Source organism: Gymnodraco acuticeps, unplaced genomic scaffold, assembly GCF_902827175.1.
Source record: "Gymnodraco acuticeps unplaced genomic scaffold, fGymAcu1.1, whole genome shotgun sequence".
Lineage (NCBI taxonomy): Eukaryota > Metazoa > Chordata > Actinopteri > Perciformes > Bathydraconidae > Gymnodraco > Gymnodraco acuticeps.
In genome coordinates this window covers 179,904-193,581 of record NW_022990758.1, presented here as the reverse complement: position 1 = coordinate 193,581, position 13,678 = coordinate 179,904, and the positions used below count along the sequence as shown (strand labels likewise).

Genomic DNA, 13,678 nt, shown 5'->3' with positions numbered 1-13,678 from the left:
ACCCTTATTCCAGGGGAAACATGTAATGGTCAGGAGCGACAACAGCACCACAGTGGCATATATCAACAGACAGGGCGGAGTTCCCGCTCCGCCGCTCTGTTGACCATAGCGGAGGGAAGGAATCTCGTGGTTATGGGCTGCAGAGGTGATATTATCCCTGAGAGCCCTCCACATTTCCGGTCTGGAGAACAGGGGGGCCGACCTCATGTCGAGGGACGGACCCCTGCCAGACGACGTGGGCGCTTCACCCAGAGGTGGTGAAGGGATCTGGGCCCGGTTCGTGACAGCAGAGGTGGACCCATGCATACCGGAAGTAGGTGCGCGGCACTGCTGCGACTCGGGCTCCTGTCGGTGCTGCTGCAGTTTTTGTGTATTTATGTATGGTTAAACGTTCCGTCCTTGATTTAAACCACACACTTTTAATCAAGAGACTGTGTGTGTGTGTATGTTGGTACAAGGACGACCCTTGCGAAACTTCTACTGGCACTCTTTATCCTTGAACTTTTTTAACCATGCCCAAACATTACTGGGAGGAAACAACTTTGGTCCCTGTAATACACCAGAGACGCACTGCTGGCCCTCCGTGCTGTGGGAAGCTTCCCACCCCCCCAACCTGCCGGAGGAACATTACGATCTACGGCTCCGAGGAGGAGACGTCTCCGTTAGAAGGGGAAGGAGGGGAGGAGTACCGCAGCGCCTCAGACGGGAGAGGCAACAGGCCGCCTTTACCCTCCATGATACTCAGTAATGTTGAGGGTCGCTACGGAGGAAAATGGAAGAGCTGCGGATCAACGCTTCAGCCTGTTTCGAGTACCGGAGTCGTCTATTATGGTGCTTTGTGAGACATGGCTTCATCAGTGATATTCCCGACTGTGTGAACTGGAGGGTTTTTCACTCATCCGCTCGGACAGGAGTGAAACGTCGGGGAAAGGCAAAGGTGGGGGCATCTGTGTATTTATCAATGACAAGTGGTGCAGACAACACACTTTGCGTAAGACTATCTGCAGCTCCGACGTTGAACTTATGTGCTTGAGCCTAAGACCCCTGTACCTGCCTAGAGAGTTTGGGAATATCATTCTCTGCACTGTTTATATTCCACCCAGCGGGAACGCAGCAAGTGCAGCAGCTCAAATCACTGACTGTGTTCACCAGCAGCTACTACACACTCCTGACGCTCCGGTTTTTATTCTAGGGGACTTTAATTATTGCAAACTTGAACTGTCGCTACCCGGTTTTCAACAATACGTTACATGTGAGACCCGGGAAGATAAAATTCTAGACAAATGTTACGGAAATGTGAACAACGCATATGTGAGTAGAGCCAAACCCCCGCTTTTGAACTCGGACCATAACACTGTTCATCTAATACTTACCTATAAAACGGTTCTCAAGCATAGTAAACCACAGACCAAGACTGTAAAGGTTTGGACTAGTGACAGCATAGAGTCTCTTAAGGCGAGACACCCCAGGTGAATAGGGTACATTTTTTTAACTTAAAGGTATCAGCTAGAAATGTCTCCAGTTAATTACTTACAATAAGGCAATTGTCTTTGTTTGGCGACTGTGGCTGCGAGGGAGTGCGGTCGTCTTTCAACCAGAAGGTTGTGGGTTCGATCCCAGCCTGTGCAGCCAACATGTCGATGTATCCTTGGGCAAGATACTTAACCCTGAGTTGCTCCCGATGGCATGGCCAACGGTGTGTGAATGTTAGGTCCTAGAGCAAGTGGTACTGCTCTGTATGAATGGGTGTGAATGGGTGAATGACATGTAGTATGTAAAGCGCTTTGAGGGGTCGTAAAGACTGGATAAAGCGCTATATAAGTACAGTCCATTTACCATTTACCATTTACAAGTTTTCTGAAATAGCATGTTTAAATATGCAAATTAGCCATTATCTCATTAAATATGCACATATTTTAACACATTTCAGGAATCAAAATCTGAACTTTGAATAAAGCCAGGGTCAAAATTCTTGTTTCATTTTGTAGTCATATTAGTATCTAAGGCTTTTACAGAAGGGATATTGGATATCTCTTTTTATCACTCCATAAATCAGAAAATACTGTCAACAGCCCTAAAATATCAATTTTCGCCATGTTTTTAGGTATACAATGTTGTATAATTCAGGCTATGAATGATATATGAACAAACCCTTCTGTAAAAGCCTTCATAATATTGATAGGAATTAGGGCTGCACGGTATTGAAAAAAACTGACATCGCGATATTTCCCCCCCCTGCGGTATATATTGCGGTTTTTTTAACCTGTTAAACCCCAAAGTCCCGGCGGGTACTTTACTTTTTTTTTCACGACAGTGTCTCAGGGGATCGTAATATTTAAGAACCTATTAATGTGTTATACCAGATTAACGGAAATAATCTCAGCTAACTGACGATACAAACCATTTTTACCAAAACAAAACACAAGTTTCATAAGAAGCATCTAAATGACCCCTGAGCGAAAAATGCTAACGCACTTTGGCACAGAACTCAAGATAAAAGTACCCTTATTATTACTTATCGTAGCTGCACTTACAAGATATCCGATTAAAGCTGAGGTTGCACAGATTATTTAGGTATATAGTATCATCACTGAGTGATCTGAACTCGGACAGGGGAAGCAAACACAGACATCACAACACGTACCTTTACGTAGCTTCTAGGGGAGATGTCTCACCGTAGCTGTCAATATGATCAAAAGACGTGTTCAATGGCATTAAAACGAGAAAGAAAAAACGCGGCTGAATTGGTTAATCCATAGGTTTTTTCCATAGGCCAAAATAGTTCCAGATGGCAGATGTTGCTTTTCTTCTTGGAAGTAAATCTTCATTCTCTCCGGTATTGTCCTCCTGTGCCTCGCTCATTTTTTACCAGTGTTTTTGATGGTCTGCAAACTAGCGGGGCGGGGCCTGCTGTGATCTGATCAAGAATGATTGTGATTGGTGGTTTGCTGTGCATGCAGGGGAAGTTCTACACACACCAACAAATAAGGAGTGAGAGTGACGCGTAGCCAAAACCGGAAGCTGCATACACTCTGGTAGCTACCATTAGCAGCTAACTTTTGTGCTCCGATTTTTACATAAAAATTGAATTATGGATTATAAACAATTGCTTCAAAGCCACAGATACATTATCAACCTATGGATCAACCGATTCAGCCGCGTTTTTTTCTCTCGTTTTAATGCCATTGAACACGTCTTTTGATCAGATTGACAGCTACGGTGAGACGATCTCCCGTAAAAGCTCCGTAAAAGGTACGTGTTGTGATGTCTGTGTTTGCTTCCCCTGTTGCGAGATCGGATCGCTTAGATGCTATACTTAAATAATCTGTGGAGTCTCAGCTTTAATCGGATATATTGTATGTGCAGTTTCGATAAGTAATAAGGGTATCTTTATTTTTCAATTATGTGCTAAAGTGCATTAGCATTTTAAAAAAATGAATAAAACCGCACGTCCCTGCGGTGTTGTGAATACCGCGCATGCGCATACCGCGGTTATCGCCATGACACGGTATATCGTTCAGCCCTAATAGGAATATAACTGGAAGGTTTGGTGTATCTACGTGCTACTGAAGTTGAAATTTCGAACTCAGAGTAGGAGAAAAAACTAATTTTGAGAAAACGACCTTTAAAGATTGCAGTGAGGCGCTAGCTAAACCCTCCTGTTCTTTGGATGACAGCTTGCGCATCGACGCACTCCTTGAAGGTATTTCATGTTCGGGGTCATTTGTTTTTTTGTATAACCTTGCTTCGTGCAAGTGACAATTGTTGTTGTCTTCTCTGTGAACGTTTTTTTCGCCGTTCTTTTGCCATTTTGAGATTTCAATTTCTAGCGTAAAGCTAACCAGGAAGTCACACCACGTGACGCATCTGAACGAATCACGTTGTCAGAAATTGACACCAGCCAATGAGATTTCGTTTCTTGGTTTAAGACCCCTTTGTCTCTGGTTGCTGATACAAAGGAAATGACCATATTTGGATCCGATGAGATTGTGCAGGAGAGACACAGCTTTCCAACGATATCTCTGTTGACATGCTCCACACAGCGGTCGCGGTACTTTATGTTACATTAGAATGCTAACTTTTGGTGAATTTAGGAGAAATCTACAGACGCAAATAGACAAACTATAGTAAAATAAACACTTAAATGTGTATTTTGTACGTTTTCCTTCCAAAAGCCTGAAAGAAAACATGTTATAGAATCAAAATAGCACAAAATCTCAAAATTGACCAGTACTTGAAAAACGATGTTTTTGCCTGCCGTGTCTCGCTTTAAAGGATGTTTTCTCTCTACTGAGTGGAGTATCTTTCATGAGATGGACGTGGATAATGCTATCGTGGAGAGCATCATGAGGTATGGTATTACTGCCTGGTATGGTAACTTGACAGTGCAGTCAAAGTCACAGATCGCTCGCCTGGTACAGACTGCTATGAAAATTATGGGGGTTAAAAAACACCCATCTCTCCAAAACATATACGAGCAATGCATTATCAGACAGGCAAACAAAATTGTGTCTGATCCCACCCACATACTCCACCCAGAATTCCAGCTCCTACCTTCTGGTAGAAGATTCAGGGTTCCCAAGAGCAGGCTGAACCGCTATAAGCACTCATTCCTACCTATGTCGATTAAGCTTCTTAACATTCACATGAAATGAAGTCAAATGTAATGAAATGTACTTTTTAAATATTGGCCATGAGGGGTAGTGCAATAGGTCGCCATTGTCAGTATGTGCGTCTGTGTATTGTGTTTGTTCAAACGGTGAATGACTGATGATATGTGTATGTCTCTTAATGTCCACTATGTTTGTATATGTACATGCATGCTGAACTGCAGGACGGAGTCCAGAACAAATTTCCTTACGGGGACAATAAAGTATATCGTATCTGTTCGCCAGCCGGCGCAATACTCACTGCGCACTGTGGTTCTCCATGGCTCTGAGCGACGACCCTCCTTTGGGTCGTGACGCGTTTGCACACGAGCCATGGCCGAAAAAGCTTCACGCGTTACATCTCATTCTCCCTCTCCTGGGGAGAGTGAGGCGGGAACGTCTGTCAATCATCCTAGGAGCGCCGGATCGCGTAGGGGCGCCATGGTACTCAGAGATGACACAGATGAAGGTGGGCCAGCCCTGGGCGCTCCCCCGAGTTTGGGGGGTAATCTCCTAGGAGGCAGGTGCAATCGGGGTGTTTCCCACCCCCTCCAGGCTTGTCTCCTGAGGGGGAGAGGCTGAGGCAGGAGGGATTGTCTGATAGGCAAAGCAAGTTTATTTATATAGCACCTTTTCAACACATAGTGTTAGTCTGATTCAGTCAGCTAGAGCAGGATCCACCACAGCCTGTTACAGGCCAAAGTGGCTGGGATTCCGGCGATGGTGTGAGGAGCGAAAAATAGAGCCCCTATCTTGTAAATTGGGATCTATTTTGTCGTACTTACAGTTGTTGGTGGACAGAGGGCTTGCTCATTCCATAGTGAAGGTGTATGTAGCAGCCATCTCGTCCTGCCATGAGGGATTTGGCGGCAGGTCAGTTTTTGCGTTTTTTGCGGGGGGTCAGCAGGCTGCGCCCAATGGTGCGCACCTCTGCCCCGCAGTGGGACCTGCCGCTGGTGCTCGAGGCGCTGGTCACAGGACCATTTCAGCCTCTGGAGCTCTCTTTCCTGAAAGCACTGTCATGGAAAACCGCATTGCTACTTGCCTTAACGTCAGCCAAAAGAGTGTCTGAGTTAACCGCTTTGTCAGTGCACCCGAGTTGTTTGAACATCCGGGGTGACCAGAGCGGGGCGACACTCAGACCGAACCCATCCTTTGTGCCCAAGAGCCTAAGGAGTACATTCAGGTCGAGGGCTATCCAGTTGGGGGGTTTTAATCTTCCCCCCCATAGTGGGGCGAGGGAGGCTAAATTGCACCTCCTCTGCCCGGTGCGTGCGCTGGCATGTTATGTAGAGCGCACGGCTGTCCTTAGACACACAGAACAGCGGTGTGTTTCGGCGGTGGGGTAACTGGAAACGCCTGGCAGGCTGGCTTTGCGAATGCATTGCAGCGGAGCCCTCTACTCATGGAGCACTGCTGACCTATGCTACTCAGTTGAAGAGAAAGTAAAGGGTTAGCAGTGAGGGGGCGAGGCCGCCTCTTATGCGATGGATGCGCGCGCATTCAGGTAGGCCCGCCCAGGGGCCGGCTACGTCTAGGGAAGTCTTTGGATATTGTTACTATGCAAGGAACAGTACTTGAAGTGGTTGCCTGTTATAAATACCTTGGTATCTGGCTTGATGATTGTCTCTCTTTTAAACCTCAGGTCAATAATCTGCTTGGAAAGCTTTTTTTTTACTTTTTGTTTTATTACTTTTATTGTCATTACACTGTAGGCCTACTTACTATGTAACAAAATGGTTTCTCTGCATTTGACCCATCCTAGTGTTAGGAGCAGTGGGCTGCCATTATGAACGGCGCCTCGGGAGCAGTGTGTAGTGAACGGTGCCTTGCTCAGGGACACCTCGGTAGCACTTGGTCTTGCCGGGACTTGAACTGGTGACCTTCCAGTTGCCAAGCCAAGTCCAGATTCTCGCACCACCGGACACCACCGGACACCACCGGACACCACCGGACACCACCGGACACCACCGGACACCACCGGACACCACCGGACACCACCGGACACCACCGGACACCACCGGACACCACCGGACACCACCGGACACCACCGGACACCACCGGACACCACCGGACACCACCGGACACCACCGGACACCACCGGACACCACCGGACACCACCGGACACCACCGGACACCACCGGACACCACCGGACACCGGAACCCCGGACACCACCGGACAGGCTTCAGAAGAGGCCGGCTAGCTGAACAGCTAGCTCTGCCGGCAGGTTTCTGTGGTCTCGCGCTGACGGCTGCTGGCCTAGCGGCAGAAATCCATAAACCACCAGCTAGCTTTGACTGCTCCACTGTCAACAACGGCACCGAGGTAAAGCCTAGAAATCCTGTATTTAAAAAACACTGTTGCACAAAAATGTTTCAAACAGTGAATCAAGCAAAAACAGTGTGGGATCCTCGGTGCAAGCCGAAGGGACTATTCAGTGGACATTTACATTTCCGCAGCATCTGTAATAAACATGAACAGCTAGAACATCTCCTCCTTGAGTCTAATATTGACTGTTTGGGAATATCTTAATCTTGGCTAAAACAGTCGTCACCATTGACTCTTGTATCTATGCCAGGATATAATGTGTTTAGGAAGGACAGACTGAAGGGAAAAGGAGGGGGTGTGTTGCTTTATGTGAGGAATACCTTTACTTGTAGCGAGATTGCACTCCCAGCTAATATTGAGTTTGATTGTGTTGGGGTGGAAATCACACTATCTGAGGAAATGTCCCTCACCATGATTCGCCTGTATCGACAACCCACCGCTAAGGTGGATTTCTACGACCAGGTAAAACTCCTGCTGAATTCCTGTGACTCCAACAAAGAGCTAATTATTGTAGGAGAATTTAATATCAACTGGAATGACGAACAAACGCTTCATCCACAAAAACCTGCAACAACATTTTATGGAGGCAGTGAAAATTATCACTGCCTGTCCTCTGAAGACATTGGTGAAAACAGTCATCTGTTTATATCTAAAATTAATGATACAATGTCTTCCTTCTCAAGGAGAGGGTCAGTTAGGGACAGGAAGGAACATCATCTTCCCTGGCTGAATCTACAGTACAGTGCAGGAATTTAATGAAATCCAGAGACCAACTATTAAAGCAAAGCTTGAAATCCGGACTATCTACTGACAGACAGAAATTCACTCATGCTCGTAACAAGGTAACTCAAACAATAAGACAGGCCAAAGCAAACTTTTTCATCAATATAATTGAAGGTGCGAAAGGTAACAGTAAAAACTTTTGGCAAATCCTAAATAAACTATTAGGTAAACAAAAGAAACAGGAAAATAATGCTCTAGAATTAAAAATCAATGATGCCCTGATAAAAAGACCCTGCAGTGTTAGCCAGCTCTCTCAATTAGTATTTTATAAATAGTGCTCTGGACATCACAAAGCTCTTCCCACCATCTGAGGTCTCCCATAGCCCGACTGTGGATACACATCCAGTTTTTGACCTGGAGGAAATCACAGAGGTGGAGGTAAAAAATATAATCTTAGGGTTAAAAGGTTCTAAGGCTAGGGATGCAGATGATTTAGAAACCAACTTTATAAAGACACATATTGACGGTCTAATAAAACCAATTAGTATGCTAGTAAATCAATCTATTAGCACGAGGGAAGTTCCATCATCCTGGAAGGTGGCTACGGTGACACAGATCTTTAAATCTGGGGATAAGGCAATGATGTCCAACTACAGACCAATCAGCATCCTCCCCTGTGTCTCTAATGGCGCATTTCCACTGCAGCGGGTAGCCCCGTTTAAGCGTCCTTAATCGTTCAGGCCAGTTTTTGGTGGCCTTTCCATATAGCGTAACACCGGCTAGCGGGTACTTTTTCCGGCCCCATAAAATCGTGGTTCTATCAGGCCAGGGCCAGGGCTGAACTAGTGACGTCAACACTCTCGACTGCTGATTGGTCAGAGAGAATCGTCACAAGATTGCGCGCGAGATCATCCCTAGCGTCGCATATATATCTAGAAGCAAGCTTGCAGCATTTTTATACACAGCATTTTTGTAAACGGAGGAGCTACAAAAATGGTAACGTCAAAGAAAAGCACACCGTGGTCGACCGAGGACGTGACGACGTTCCTACATCTCATTGGGGATGATAAAATCCAGCGGGAGCTCGACGGAACAACTCGAAATGTGAAAAAAAAGCCGATCGCACCGCCGACACTGCGTTGCTACCCCAGGTCCTAAACTGTAATGGAAATGTGCCACGGCCTCGGACGGCCAGCGAGTCAGCCCGAGGCCTGAGCGAGGACGCTTAGGGACGCTTAAACGGAAATGTGCCGTGGAAATCTGCAGTGGAAATGTGCCATAAGGTAGCTGAGAAATGGGTGTCAAAACTAATCACCAAACATTTAGATAAAGGTTTCGCTCCACTCCACCCAATGCAGTTTGGTTTTCGTGCTCACCACTCCACTGAGACAGCTAACTGTGTCTTAGTGGAAAAGATTAAATCTATGTTGGACACGAGCCCATATGTAGGTGCTGTCTTCCTTGAACTCAGGAAGGCTTTTGACACTGTTGACCACCAAGTGCTCCTTACAAAGCTGACTCATTTCAATTTTTCGGCAGATTCAATACAGTGGGTTAAGTCTTACTTATCAAACAGAAAACAGTATGTTTTGGTCAACGGTACCAAATCCCCCGACTAGGGGTGCACCGAATGGGAAATTCTTGGCCGAAACCGATACCGAAAATAGGAAACAGTTGGCCGAAAACCGAATGCCGAAAGGCCGAAAATGATTAATAGAAATATATATATATAATGTATACATTTTTTACCAATGTTGTTCAGCTACCTGATTATGGAAATAAACATGATTATGGCAAAACTTAACTTAAATAATAATCACTATTATGGGTCCATAAAACATTTATTCAGCACTTTTGAATGCATACAGTACATTTATATATGTCATGTATTATTGCTAAAAAACATTATATCGCAGTCTTAGTGTCGCCAACTCGTTTCTAATATGCAAAGACAACAAATGCGTCTATGATGTATTTTCGATCAGACGAGATCTCTCTCCCCCGTCTGTGTGCGAGGGGGCGGGGCAGTTTACACACACGCAGCTGCTACATGCAGCGGAGCACACTGCGGAGATGGCGGAGAGAACGCGCTCCGAGGTGTGGTTAAACTTTACCCGTCTCGATGTGGAGAATACTTGTTACCATAAGTGCAATAAGAGTTTAGCATGTAAGCACGAGCAATTTGTCTAAACATTTAGCAAAAGTGCACCGCATGCAGACGGAGGAATGTACCGGGTTCGACCGTCTTTCTAGCAGCCCTGTAGCCCCATCCACGAGTAACGTTTCCACGTCAGGTGTTATGTATGCTAGCAGCAACACACGGAGTTAACTACATTATACAAACATGGGTTAATGATTAGAGGAAACTGAGTTATTTAGTTTGTTAAAATGTCAGCTATTCTGTTTACAGTCTGTCATCAGATTATTTAATACGATTTGTTAAAGGCTCAGGGCAATCTCGATGACAAAGGTCAATGTTCCCCCCCCTGTGAGCCAGCCGCGAGCATGGTCGCCGCGTCTTTATTACGTCATCACAACAACACGTTAGATTACCAACGCAAGCCTGTTCTGACATTCGGTGATATTTTTTCGGTGCTAAAACCCTTTCGGCCGAAAGCCGAAAGGGCCTTTTTAACCATTTTCGGCCAATAATTTTCGGTGGCCGAATATTCGGTGCATCCCTACCCCCGACCTTGTGAACCCTGTTGGGATTCCACAAGGTTCCATTCTTGGACCATTACTGTTTTCTCTGTACATTAATGACTTGCCTAATGTATGTCCTGATTTGAATGTACACATTTATGCCGATGATGCGGTCATCTTTGTACACAGGAAAAATACTGAAACAATCACATCCCGTCTCTCAAATGCTTTGGACAAGGTTCAACACTGGCTGAACAACATTTGCTTACAGTGGAATGTAAAAAAAAACAGTATGCTATGTACGATGTTCAGTAAACGACCAGTCAAAATCAAAGGATCCAATGTGTTTTTAAATGGAGCAGAAATAGAACTAGTCTCCCAGTTCAAGTATCTTGGAGTCATTGTGAGACTGACCGTTGAGCGGCCCAGACCAAGCAAGGAGGCAGAGGCAGAACGTCCAAAAATATAACCCGACGTGGGCATTTATTAAAATCATGTGCACAAAGTTCACAGCCTCAATCCTGCTGTTCTCCTTGCACACATCCTGCAGCCACAAGGATCTCACACCCCCCCAGTTACAAGGAAACAGCACCTAAATACACACATACTAACAAGACACAGGTGAGGGGGGAGGAGACAACACAGGACACCAGGTGCACACAATGATCAGCCACAGACATCAACATATTATTTGCACCCTGATTACTCTCAACCGCTGTCATCCTTACACCAGCATAACTACTCTCGGTGCTCTCGCAAACTCCCCTATCTTTTCAGGCGGAGCCGAGGACCCGACCAGCACCTGCCAGACGACATTCCAATAAATACGGTTTAATCAGTTAAAAAATACTACATCAATAATTAGTATAAATTATGTGCAAATATGTAATGTCAACTGTACTGTGCAATCACGCTAATAAAGTGCAATATTACCCGGCCTGAAGCCGTCAGTCCATAGTGACAAAGTTACCTTCGTCACATTTCCTTCCCCCTCTCCCCAGGAAGCACAGTGTCTTTACAGTCTCGGCTTCGGGACAACCAGTCAGCCACCCGGTTTCAACGCCGCCTCCTCCGCCACCTCCAGCGGGGCCAGTGAAGCCGTTGTCAACCATGTCGTGATGCCACTTATCCGGAAGCTGTTTTGTCCTGTTGTAATGCGTTGGTCTGCCTCTAGCACGACCCAGGTTCTGTCGACTCCTCGTAGGTCCGGGTCCGCCTCCTCGGCCTGCAAACGCTGCTCCTCCTGCTTGTCTCTCGTCTCCTGCTGCTTGTCTCTCGTCTCCTGCTGCCTCAACAGCCGTGGCCCCCTGGTCCGTTCCAGGCATAGCCACCCCCAGCCGCGGTTCCTCTTTTTGGTCCCTCTTCTTTCCTCTCGTAATTTTCACCTCCTTACTTGGTCAAATCCCACTTCTGACACCAATTGTGAGACTGACCGTTGAGCGGCCCAGACCAAGCAAGGAGGCAGAGGCAGAACGTCCAAAAATATAACCCGACGTGGGCATTTATTAAAATCATGTGCACAAAGTTCACAGCCTCAATCCTGCTGTTCTCCTTGCACACATCCTGCAGCCACAAGGATCTCACACCCCCCCCAGTTAGAAGGAAACAGCACCTAAATACACACATACTAACAAGACACAGGTGAGGGGGGAGGAGACAACACAGGACACCAGGTGCACACAATGATCAGCCACAGACATCAACATATTATTTGCACCCTGATTACTCTCAACCGCTATCATCCTTACACCAGCATAACTACTCTCGGCGCTCTCGCAAACTCCCCTATCTTTTCAGGCGGAGCCGAGGACCCGACTAGCACCTGCCAGACGACATTCCAATAATTACGGTTTAATCAGTTAAAAAATACTACCTCAATAATTAGTATAAATTATGTGCAAATATGTAATGTCAACTGTACTGTGCAATCACGCTAATAAAGTGCAATATTACCCGGCCTGAAGCCGTCAGTCCATAGTGACAAAGTTACCTTCGTCACAGTCATACTGGACTCGAACTTGACTTTTAAGAAACACATTTAGAAAGTATCAACCAGTGGTGAGCCGTGACTTTTATACCTAGGCCCTCTGACCCCCCTTCCCTCGAGAAAAAAAAGAAGAGATATTACGTCACAGCGTATACTTCAGCGGAATATCAAAACCGCGGCCCGGGGTGCAAAACGCATCAATGACAGCGACCCTCTACCACAAAACAACACCATTTATATAAACACCTATCATGACAGGGCACCCACAGCCAAGTAACAATTACAAATGAATTAAGTCGGCACGGCTGCCCGCATTGAAAATGACTTAGGCCTAATCAAATCACTTAAACACGAAGTCCATCCTCCTGTCCTTTTGGATGAAGCACTTGATGGCGGGTCATGCAGCTGATCCTTTGCCACTCCAGTTTATCATTGTAACTCAATCTTGAAAATGACTCGGTTAATAATTTCGCAACAATGTCATCACTATTCTTTCACACACAGTGACGTCACGAGCTACCCACAATGCAACGTGCGCCATATATCTATATAGAAATACGCCATTTTCCTGGAGGTGCTAATATCCTGGAGGTGCCAATATAAACAGCTAGGTAATGTAGCCAGGCAGAGCGCACTAGGTTTTTTTTCTGAATTAACGACCGAAGAAATCGCTGCATGTCTTTGGATTACATCTCTGGACTTGAGGGGTGTGCTCTAGGTCGTTACCAGCGTAAACTAGAGCTGTGTGGGTTGTCCAATTGCCCTTACAGACTGCCTGCAGATGTATGGAAAAACGACTCTCGAAAGTGGCCCATTTTGGCAGCATCTACGTCTATCTTCTAGAAACACCAAGTGAATACCCCACTTGTCACAATAATATTATCATGTCAATGCATATATGTGGTATTTTAGAGTTGACTAGATATTGATTAAGGCAATAGACTATGATATTCTGCTTGCACCTCGTGTGAAATGGTGGATACCGGAAGTACGGTGTCGCCCTCGGCCCAAAACCCGTATGTGTGTGTGTGAAAGAATCACTGAAGTGAGCCATCATGAACGAACTTATGCTAATCATAAATCTATCTTTTAGATTTATGATTCGAAAATAATAAAAGTAGGGTATGTGGATATTATCCGGCTGAACAAAACGTGCATTTATCTAACAGGTTCGTTTTCCACAGACCTTATTTCGAGCTATTTTCCAAAACCCTATGGAGAAATCCCATTACTTTCTGTCGAGGGAAACCGAGCGAAGCTTACTTCCGGGTTTTAGGATGCGTCACTGCACCACTTGCATAGACCTCACAGCGGGCGGAACTTGTCATAAAGTCCGCGAAAATAAAG

General features: G+C 45.8%; 1 protein-coding gene across 1 annotated transcript; it reads left to right on the top strand.

Annotated features, from left to right (window-relative positions):
• The first annotated feature begins 512 nt into the window (after nucleotides 1-512).
• Nucleotides 513-6,853, top strand: LOC117556770 (acidic proline-rich protein HP43A-like). The gene is made up of 2 exons (XM_034232279.1): nucleotides 513-810; nucleotides 6,540-6,853. Exons 1-2 carry the CDS (start codon nucleotides 513-515, stop codon nucleotides 6,851-6,853), a joined length of 612 nt encoding a protein of 203 aa, XP_034088170.1.
• The last annotated feature ends 6,825 nt before the right edge of the window (nucleotides 6,854-13,678 follow it).

What these genes read in the sequence shown, in the direction of transcription:
- LOC117556770 (XM_034232279.1), top strand. Translation starts at nt 513, where the DNA reads ATGCCCAAACATTACTGGGAGGAAACAACTTTGGTCCCTGTAATACAC. An exon ending in AACGCTTCAGCCTGTTTCGA is followed by an intron (nt 811 to 6,539) that starts GTACCGGAGTCG and finishes GTGACCTTCCAG; the next exon opens with TTGCCAAGCCAAGTCCAGAT.